This window comes from Rhamphochromis sp. 'chilingali', assembly GCF_963969265.1.
Source record: "Rhamphochromis sp. 'chilingali' genome assembly, chromosome: 20".
NCBI lineage: Eukaryota > Metazoa > Chordata > Actinopteri > Cichliformes > Cichlidae > Rhamphochromis > Rhamphochromis sp. 'chilingali'.
The window spans coordinates 17504132-17515574 of NC_137947.1; the positions used below are offsets into that span (position 1 = coordinate 17504132).

Here is an 11443-nt window from a genome sequence, read left to right on the forward strand (position 1 = left end):
GAAACATGAGTCTTTTTTTACTCTAATATTTAGGTACTCACACACTATGCCATGCTCAGCAGGCTGATTAGCCGATGCTGCCTTGTTCTGTTATTTAAATAACAACTGCTTTTAATGCTACACATAATTTTAGTTCAATAATGCAAATGCACTTCCTTTATGTGTTTTCTCCTGATTCAGTATTTATGTTCCCATGCTTAGTGTTGTTTGTTGTGGAGATCAGTGAGCTGAGCGGATCCCTCTGATGCTTTATTTTTCCCGTAGTTACTCACAGCCAGGAGATCAAACAGCCTGGTGAGTCACAAGAAACTTGTTGCTCCATCCTGCTGACCAATACCAGCAAATCTACCACTGCTGTCTTTTCCCCAAACAGCTGACAAAGCAATCACTCTGTGTTACAGTGGATCTCTACTGACGAATAGAAGCTGTTCATATCTATAGCACTTCCAAAAGTTGCAACAAATTTTGGCATTCATTGAGTTTTATAAAGCAGAGTAGAGCGCATAGTGGAAGTAAAACTCATCTGTACTCATCTGTGTTGGCTTTCATGCTGACCCTCTCCCCTCTAGGTGTTGCAGGTCTAAAACCCCTAAGCCATAAATCCTATAAGCTGAGGATTCTCTGAGGCATTATGAGTCATTTTCCCAACTTTAATTGTTTGCAAACAAAAATACTCCACATCAAAAGCTCAAAGTCTTAAAATTAGGTTTTAATACCGACGCTACTGTACAGATTAAAAGAAAAAAAATCTTTTATACATTATGCATCTCGCTGTTTTGGTTCAGAAGTTCAGATTAATTATTTAAACTGTGAAAGTAAGCAGCTGCTTTAAAACAGATCCCACAGTTCCCGTGTGGTGGTGGTGTAACCTGCTTCCCTGTCACCTCAGGCTCATGTGTTACCGCAGATCGAAAATGGCAGGGCCGGCCCGAGAGACGGAAGTTAAGACCGCTCGGTCAGAGGTCGTGTCACCTCTGCGTGGTGGGAAACTGTGTGCCCGGCTCAGCGACGAACACTTTGCGCTGTTTCACACATCCGTGATAATATTTGGTTAATTCAGGTCAGCTCTCTTCAGTTCATCAGGGTGTGTGGTAGCGCATTTGAGGAAAATGCTGGTGTTTGCATCAAACTTTATGTCTGTCTGCCAGCTTTTTTCTTTATTGTAGTCCAAATATATTGAAGGTATTTAATAGTAATAAAAAAATTATAGTAAAGCAACGATTTAGAGTTAGAGTGAGCATTAATGTTCTCTGTCCTTGTGAATCTTCTCAGCTGATCTTATAGTCCAGCCCCTGATTTTAGATCTCATTCAGTGAACAGGAGAATAATTTCACAGATGTGTCAAACTGCTCAACTTTAACCTCCTAAGACCCGAACTCTTTCATGGCACGCACTTTTAGTTTCTCTTTGCTATTTGGGTTGATTGGGACCTGATGAATGTAAAAACAAAGAATTACAGTGGGGCAAAAAAGTATTTAGTCAGCCACCGATTGTGCAAGTTCCCCCACCTAAAATGATGACAGAGGTCAGTAATTTGCACCAGAGGTACACTTCAACTGTGAGAGACAGAATGTGAAAAAAAAAAATCCATGAATCCACATGGTAGGATTTGTAAAGAATTTATTCGTAAATCAGGGTGGAAAATAAGTATTTGGTCAATAACAAAAATACAACTCAATACTTTGTAACATAACCTTTGTTGGCAATAACAGAGGTCAAACGTTTACTATAGGTCTTTACCAGGTTTGCACACACAGTAGCTGGTATTTTGGCCCATTCCTCCATGCAGATCTTCTCGAGAGCAGTGATGTTTTGGGGCTGTCGCCGAGCAACACGGACTTTCAACTCCCGCCACAGATTTTCTATGGGGTTGAGGTCTGGAGACTGGCTAGGCCACTCCAGGACTTTCAAATGCTTCTTATGGAGCCACTCCTTTGTTGCCCGGGCGGTGTGTTTTGGATCATTGTCGTGTTGGAAGACCCAGCCTCGTTTCATCTTCAAAGTTCTCACTGATGGAAGGAGGTTTTGGCTCAAAATCTCACGATACATGGCCCCATTCATTCTGTGCTTAACACGGATCAGTCGTCCTGTCCCCTTGGCAGAAAAACAGCCCCATAGCATGATGTTTCCACCCCCATGCTTCACAGTAGGTATGGTGTTCTTGGGATGCAACTCAGTATTCGTCTTCCTCCAAACACGACGAGTTGAGTTTATACCAAAAAGTTCTACTTTGGTTTCATCTGACCACATGACATTCTCCCAATCCTCTGCTGTATCATCCATGTGCTCTCTGGCAAACTTCAGACGGGCCTGGACATGCACTGGCTTCAGCAGCGGAACACGTCTGGCACTGTGGGATTTGATTCCCTGCCGTTGTAGTGTGTTACTGATGGTGACCTTTGTTACTTTGGTCCCAGCTCTCTGCAGGTCATTCACCAGGTCCCCCCGTGTGGTTCTGGGATCTTTGCTCACCGTTCTCATGATCATTTTGACCCCACGGGATGACATCTTGCGTGGAGCTCCAGATCGAGGGAGATTATCAGTGGTCTTGTATGTCTTCCATTTTCTGATGATTGCTCCCACAGTTGATTTTTTCACACCAAGCTGCTTGCCTATTGTAGATTCACTCTTCCCAGTCTGGTGCAGGTCTACAATACTTTTCCTGGTGTCCTTCGAAAGCTCTTTGGTCTTGGCCATGGCGGAGTTTGGAGTCTGACTGTTTGAGGCTGTGGACAGGTGTCTTTTATACAGATGATGAGTTCAAACAGGTGCCATTCATACAGGTAACGAGTGGGGGACAGAAAACCTTCTTACAGAAGACGTTACAGGTCTGTGAGAGCCAGAGATTTTCCTTGTTTGAGGTGACCAAATACTTATTTTCCACCCTAATTTACGAATAAATTCTTTACAACTCCTACCATGTGAATTCATGGATTTTTTTTTCACATTCTGTCTCTCACAGTTGAAGTGTACCTCTGGTGCAAATTACTGACCTCTGTCATCATTTTAAGTGGGGGAACTTGCACAATCGGTGGCTGACTAAATACTTTTTTGCCCCACTGTATGTGATTTCTTTTAACCAATTTTTACTTATTTTTGTTTCTGAGAAAAATGAGATCCACATATGAGGACATTTGCTTTAAATTCTGATATAACAGTATAATGTCCTTGTAAGTGGATATCAGGCCCTTGTAGAGCAAAATTTAGTATTTTGGTCTAGACAACCCAAAATGTGATGTCCACATATGTGGACGCCAGGTCCTAGGAGGTTAAAATGTGTTTTTCATGTTCAGCTTTCCCACACGTTAACCAATTGTTGTGCCAGCATGCTTTCCTCACTCTCTGGGGTGCTTTTTCACACGCGGGTGTAAGTGGGCAGCAAACGACTGCTGATGGCGAATTACTGGATGGCAGCATGGAGAGGAAAGCACAAATGAGAATCACTGCATTGTGCACACTGAGTCTAAAGTGGCTTTGTTAGGTTTAATCCAAAACGCTTGTCCTAATTATATTTCTGCATTACCTTTGAATGCAGTGAATGAACATTTTGTGCCTCTGTTGTACTCCCTAACACAACAAATTTGCAGGACTGCAGAGCCGCGGGGCTTTTGTTCGTGCGAGGGTTTTGCTGCATGCCAGTCGGAGCGATCTGACCAGCCCACGGGGGTCATCAGAGGAGAGAGGAGTTTTGATTATAATCATTATTTGGTAAATAAGATGTCAACAAGGTGTTTCCTTGACACTTCATTGAGTAAAAGGAGGAAGGTGCAGAAATGAATGCCCCCGTCTCAATAGGGACTCTAATCTCCCCTTTCATGTCTCTTCTTGTCTGAAGGGTTTCAGCTTTGGCTGCCATGTGCTAGTTTGCCTGAACCTGGCACTTCTTACTCGCAGGTGGGGTGAGTATCCTGGCAAGCATGTGTTTATAAAACCCACTTGTTTGGGCACAATACTTGAACTAACTTCTTTTGAGCGAACAGTGTGAATCTGTGCAAAGCCTTTTCCCAAAGTCCTTTAGAAGGCGACAGCCCATTGAGAGTGGAGAAGAAGGGATTACCTTCCTCGACAGTGGTGCATTTCCGAGAGAGCTGATTAGCTCTGCATTCATTGTTAAATCGAGCAAAGGCAGGCCCTAGAGGAGTGAAAGGATCCAAATAGGTGGGCCCAGAAATAAAACAGCCACAGGAAGCCTTGCACAGCTAGCCCAAAGTTTTCCCAACACTTCTTTCCCCCACTCCTAAGGAGGTGCGGCGTGAAAAAGGAGATTAGCATACAAAATTAGAGGCGGGATGATTTTTAAGGGCAACTTGCCTCATGCCCTCCACCCCCATGGTCCTACTCTGTCTGGACAAAGTTAATTAAACTAGTATTAAACAGTGAAGAAACTTCCAAGCGCTCAGGAGTTAGGGGGCTCTTTGAGGATTACCATGATGAGGGAGAGAATGGGAGGTATTTGTTGAGGCGAAATTGAGAAAGGCGTGATGGAAGGAAGAGTATGCTGGAAAATTTTCTATTCTTGTTGGTATCCGAACCCCAGTGGGAGGAATGTGAAGCGTAATGCTGTGTTTACTCCAAACGGCAGGGTATTACTGTCACAAAGAGTGTGTTAAAGAAGGATGAGTACTTTCTCCAGGCTGAATGATAGACAGGGTTGACGGATTTATTATTCTTTTATGGCATTTTAATAGTAAACAAACCACAAAGAAAACTAACAATAAAGCAAAACTAGAAAATGCTTCGCAATAAATTAACAATGTACAGTACAAAGTGCTTCATTTTATGTACAATTAAATACATGAAGAGGTGGAGCAAAGGTCACAACAAGCCAAATGATGGGAGAGAAAATTCAAAACTTGACACTGATGGGTGTTTTATATACAAAGATTACTGACGGGTTCATATATATGTATATATATATATATATATATATATATATATATATATATATATATATATATATATATATATATATATATATATATATATACATATGTATATGTATATATATATATATATATATACATACATATGTATATGTATATATATATATATATATATACATATGTATATGTATATATATATATATATATATATATATATATATATATATATATATATATATATATATATATATATATATATATATATATATATATATATATATATATACACATAAGTTATTTATACCACAATAGCCACGTCCACCAAGATTGTGTATCTGCATGACAATAAATACATGAAGTTGTGGAGAATTTTGAAAGCAGATAAAAACTCTTCAAATGCCCAGTGACTTTTCAAGATGTTGTAAAAAATATAAAAAATATATCTTAAATACATTTATTCCTAACCATCTATAAATTTGTTAAAACCCTTCTCATCTCCTTTATCTTGTGGCCGTTGTGTTTACTTTTAAAACGCTGTGGACACTGACGACGGTCTGAGATCATCCTTTTATCCAAAACAAACTATCTAAAAAAGAATCTGCCGGGGAGCTGCAAGAAATCATTAAGATCCTCAGTGCTTCTTCCTCAGTCTGAGGTTCTTCCTGCGGCTCCCGGCGCTCTCGCTTCTTCCCCTCTGACCTCCTTTTTTCACACAAAAGTACTTGGTCACTGTCTTTCTGCACTGCTCGCACTTTACCGCACAGCACCAGTGAAATTTACAATTACAGCTCGACACCATCTCAGCCTTACGCTCCTCCACAGCCAGGCCGCACTCCCCACATAGTCTCTTGCAGCTTCGCTTCTCCCATTTGCTCAAGTTCTTGCCTTTCTTTAGGCACTCGCGGCCCTCAGTGCCAGGCAAACCCAGAGTGCGATTTTCCAGGCAGTAATCAGGAGAGTCCTCGAGGTGGACCAGCTCCTTACGGGAGATGGAACTAAAGGTCTCGGCGATGGCCCCCTTGCTGGCCGCGCTGTTCCCCGCTCCTCTCAGAAGGTCTACTTTCAGCGCCCTGTGGTACTTCTCCTTCAAGTAGTTCCCCACCTCTCTGAACTCTGGCAGCTGCAGCCAACAGGTCTGAGTTGTGCAGCTTCCTGACACGCCATGGCACTTGCATGTCCTCTGCATGGTTCCCTTCACAGCCTGGGCACACAGACACAGTTCATGTTATCAAAATAAATAGGAATAGTTCACTGCATTAAAGAAAACTGTGTTTTGCTCTGAGTTTAGTGGAAAAACTGTCAAAACATAAAAACCGTAATTGTGTGTTGGTGCATACATTTCCTGCAAATTCTTGATTGACGTGTGGTCAAATTAACTGATTGTATTCTCAAAGTTTTTCAGATAAAGGCATGAAAGCGGTGAAAAGGAAGAAATGATAGCTTCGAGGTCCATCGCGGAGTTCCTTGTCATCCATTGTGTTTCCTGACTTCAACCAACACAAAACAGCTGTCAATTGAAAAGCGGTGTTTTCTTTCCGTGAAGAGGGGATGAACTTTCTGTTGAAGTGAGGCTGAATCAAAGTTTCACATCGGGTCGCATTGTTCCTCGTAGAATAAATAGAAGTATTTATTTAGCATGTTCATTATCAACATGTTTTCTAGTGTGAGACGACCCAATGGAGAGTCCCATTGAGTGGATAAATGAAAAAGGAGGGGTTTTTCCCTCTCTCTTTCTATCCCCATTTTTTTCTGTTACAATGATGCTCCAGGTGCCATGGGGATCCCAGGGCCCAACAGGGGGGAGCAAAGGCACCGTAAACAAAGACCACTTCAGCTGCACGCCTGTGGTCCCCTCAGACTCCCTCGGGGCCAAACAAAGACCAACATAAATGTGGGATCCTTATTGCAAGAATAAAACTAAACACTTATTTTAAAAAAAGCAGAATAATACAGAATGCCGTGCAATGTCTGGCTCCCCAGGATCTCTAATTAAGCGTGCACCAGTGATCCTGAGATTCTTGAGTTGAGGTTTTGTCATAAGGAGCATTCAGCACTGGTAAATAGGCCCTTCTGGTACACCGAACACGCTGTTATTATTGGAGACGAGTGGCACCTCACTTATAGCGACGTGAAAGGGATGCTTGGGTGGCACACTCAGCGTAATTCTGCGCAGGGAAAAATGATTCAAAAGGTGCTTTACAATCTGCAATCAGTCGGAGGGCCGTGTAAGATTCTTACATTTTAAGCCAGGATGCCACCCAGTTTAAATAATGAGTGGTTAATTAAAGCCATAATATTGCATGATTGTACTGCATCTCATGCAAGATGCTCGTTTTTCATTTGCAAGTTGATCGGGTAAATTAAGAGGGCATACTGTACCTTGCGCCCAGCCTCATTGTTATGGAGATTCATGGCTGCCCGTGCATCCTGTCCAGTCTCTAAAGCATCAACAAACTGTTTGGAGATGGCCTCACCAAAGCCAACATTGTCACTGCAGCCACCCCAGAGCCACCCGTGACCACCTATAAAACAAAAAGAATGAAATTACTGGAATCGCTTTAGGAAGCGAAAACTGTCCTTTCACATGTCATGTACGCGTTCGTGTATCTCTCTGACCTCGTTGTCCATTTCTGCTGTCATCACAGCCGCAGTTATCAAAGTCTCCAAGGCTGCAGTTCCGGGTTAGGGTGTACATAACGCCAGCTGAGCTGATGGCGTGGACAAACGCCGTCTCTCGATTTGCTATTATCATCGGAGAAACTTGTTAGCTATGTTGTCTAATACATTCACACAATTATACTCCAGTTGCTTCCTTCCACTAAGTTAAATCAACTACAGAGAGAGTTTAACTTTATGTATTTTGTGTTGTTGCTGTTGTTTTTTTAATGAAAATTATTTTGAAAAAAAATCCCGCCTTCGTGCCAGGAGAGTAAAACCCTCACTGACAGTTATTATAAATATTCTCTAAATTAAACTAATTTTATTTTATATTACCTAACAAATCTGTCTCTTTGTGTTTGTGGATCTCTGTATGTAGAGGCTGTGATTCGGTGGGACATGAGTGCCTTTTTGTTTTGGCTCTTGTCTTACTTGCCTCTGTAACAATCCCAACTCTTTGGACTAAGCAAATATTTGTAAGACACAAAGAAGACAAAAAAAACTCAAGCATCAGAAATAAACCTAAAAAAAAAAAAAAAAAAAAAAGCACACAGTTGCATACCACTTTTTAAACATCTTTGAAAATCTGCCATGTTTGCCATGAGTTGGAATCTCAGCCTCGTAGGCGTGTGGGAATATTTGGGATGGCGTTGAGTTGTTCTGTGAGGGGTGGGGGGGTCAGGACTTACCACTGCGCAGGCTGCTGTGCGTGGATAGCTGCAGAGCTCGCTCGGGGCAGTTCCAGCGGTCCCATGCAAACTGGTATTTGCACTCCTCTATGCCACTCTGAGCTCCTGCTGCCACGCTGCTTGAGTAGATCAGGTATGCCTGCGTTATAATACAATGCACATTTTACAGCAACAGCAGTGTGATTTCACAACATGGCATCTGCTGTGATTTCAGTACCAGGATGCATCCTACCTAACAAGCATCATATTATACTTTTAGGAAACATGGTTGAACGAGCTTGATCAAGTACAGGGAAAGTCAGTCGCTGCTATCTGCGGGACTAAAAGATCATGAGGGACTGGATCAAGGATGTGCGACTTTCACATTTGTTAGTGTTAAATCCACTGCTTTCATGTCACTTTCTTATCAGTGCAAAATTTAAGTTACTATGTGGAGTTTAAAATGTGGAAGAAGCTGGTATAAAGTGGTTACTCTTTAACAGACAGATTAAATAGATGATATCTGTCAGTTATGTGACAAAAACACTATGAAGCGGCTCAGTTTGCATGTGGAGGTCTCATCAGCTGCAGTAAAGTCTCAAAGCGCCGTCTGTGCGTGTTTCGCCTGCCGCTCTGCTGCTTGTTCGGACTGTGTGAATGATAATATAACTAATATGTCTCAAGTGGCCTTCAGGGAGATGGAGTACCACCTCTTTCACAGGGGTCTGGATCACTAATGATGACCACCCACTACAGCAGTGCCTGCTCTTGCCTCTTAACACATTCAACCCTCGGCTACACAGAGCCTTTGAATAAGGTCAAGTGTACGGATGGGGGGGTAAAGAAAAAAAATCACAAAAGTCCAAGAATATCACAGATGTAGCACCATTGTTCAACGCAGACAGGTACCAGAATTTGTCCCTAAACTTGAGTTAAGATCTCATAAGAAGTGTCTTTCTCTTTTGTGGAAAAACAGAGAGGAGAGAAGATCAAAAGAAAGTTGGCTTACCTTGGGTCCAGTCATCAAGAAATTATTCACTGACCTGGAAAAGGAGACAGCTTATTCACCCTGGGAAGCTCAGTGTCCTCCACAAATTCCTCTGCTAATTCATCTCTCATTAGTGCACTTTGTAACATGTTAAACTATGACATGTGGGTATTCAAACTTTAGTGAACCACACTACTGAAAGATTTTTTAAAAGTGGGAACTGATGTGGGAATGTTATTTTATTGACTTAGTCAAGAAAAAAAAATTTCGCTGGTTGATGGATTTTAGTTTGTAAGAAATCTCAGGGAATTTTCAAAACCTGGCTACCCGCAAATCGACCTCATAAACGGCTTATATTTAGCCAACACTAAGTGCTTATTAACCGCCTTCAAACCCAATAAGCCCTTTATAAAAGGTTCCTTATTGAATAATTCTATTAAATAAATTGGGCTTTTATTTTTCGAATTAATAAATGAATAAAAGTTCCCCGCGTGTGTTCAGTTAATCCTTTTCAGTAGGCTATTTGGAGCGGACGTTATAGCCAAGAAAGTGGCTAATATTTCATAATAAACCAACTTACCAGCAGCAGGTGGACCTCATGTGAGTCAGGAGAATGAAAATGTAATAAAAAACCTCCCAGTGCATGAACATCCTGACAGGTGAGGGGAGGGAAGAGACGGCAACTCGTCCAAAGCTGCAGACGGCGTGAAGATGGAGAGGACACTGAACTACCAGCACATGAAACTTCACAAGGGCTTCCAGGATTCAAGGCGGGGGCTCTGAAATGGAGCTGCTCTCGTCCCAACAAGAGATTATCTGCTTAATTAAAGATTTTCCCCCTTCTTACTCTCTTGGCCAATCAGAAGTAATGCACCAAGGAGAGACTGAAATGATCAAAAGGGCACCCTGGGCCTTCAGGGCCGAGCAACGGTAGGTTCCCTGCCTTCCTTTAAAAGCAAAGGCAGATCTGTTTAATCCTTTAGGAAAAGTGTAACAGTGATCCCTTGAATTTCTGCGCAGAGAAAATGTTTATTTAAGCTATCGAAAAGCAGTTGATTTGTCGGGGATTAGCTGGAGGATAGCCGTTTGTCAGTTTGATGGGACAACAGAAAACTTTGGTTCAGTTTAACAAAGGTGTGATTGAATCAGTGTATCTGTCATGGAAACTGTTACTCAACGAAATTTAACAGCACCGAGCGAGTGTGTAGTTTCATACAGGTCAAATACTCCCGATTAGTGATTGATTTTTAAAATTGATTTATTTATTTTAATTCATATTTGTTTATTTATAGGAGAGTTAAAGCAAAATTCTGCAAATGAATGATGTTTGGGTGGGGGTTCTTGATAGATGCATTCTCAGAATAATGTGCGATGACGTGCTGCAGGGAGCGGCGATGTTTATTTTGAGTGTTTAGCAGGTTTTCCCTTAAAATTTTCTATTTATTTATTTTACTGATCTTAGTAGGAGTACATTTTTGTTTACTTGCCTGCTATATTTTAACAGCCACATAAAAGGTGGATTGTGACAGAGTGAAGGCCAAGCCACTGATCAGAAATAGGACATTTGCATCGCTAATCCAGACGGCCCTTTCCTGACACTGGATAAAGGGTTATTCCCCAATAACCTCGTCTGACCTTTAGGTCCCTTCCTTTATCTGAGGCAGGACTTTTGCGATCTTCTTGTGTGCAAATTGGGATTTGGGGCGGGGGAGGGGGGGTCATCATGAGGGACTTCTGAGGGATGTTTTTGGATTAAGATTTAAAAAGAACTGACAAGTAAGATGAGATGAAATCAGGAACCACGTTGTTGCCTTAGCTTCTTTTTTTTGTTTTTGTTTCTCCAAAAAAACACTACATTTATTTTTTTTCTTATAAATGATTGGTCCTTATTTGGCATTCCCCCCCCCCCCCCCTTTTTTTTTTTTTTACTCCAAGTCATATTCACCCAATAATAATAATAATAATAATAATAATAATAATAATAATAATAATAATAATAATACATTTTATTTATGAGCGCCTTTCAAGTCACCCAAGGACACTTTACAATAGGATAAAACAATCACATTCACACAAGCATTTTTTCTAACGTTTGTATACACCCCACTGGATTGGGGGCAGCTCTGGGTTTAGTATATTTCCCAAAGAAAATTTCTCATGCAGCCTCGAGTATCCAAGGATTGAATCACCAACCATTTGATGGACAAGCCACTCACCCTCCTGAGCCACAGCCACCTCAAACATAG

General features: G+C 41.5%; 1 protein-coding gene across 1 annotated transcript; it reads right to left on the reverse strand.

The window, feature by feature from the left end:
• Positions 1 to 5174: 5174 nt before the first annotated feature.
• Positions 5175 to 10016, reverse strand: wnt8b (wingless-type MMTV integration site family, member 8b). Its single transcript, XM_080868188.1, has 6 exons — positions 9778 to 10016; positions 9219 to 9252; positions 8231 to 8369; positions 7500 to 7625; positions 7263 to 7405; positions 5175 to 6084 (listed from the first exon to the last, which is right to left on the reverse strand). Exons 1-6 carry the CDS (start codon positions 9846 to 9848, stop codon positions 5515 to 5517), a joined length of 1083 nt encoding a protein of 360 aa, XP_080724314.1. The 5' UTR covers positions 9849 to 10016; the 3' UTR covers positions 5175 to 5514.
• Between the last annotated feature and the right edge of the window lie 1427 nt (positions 10017 to 11443).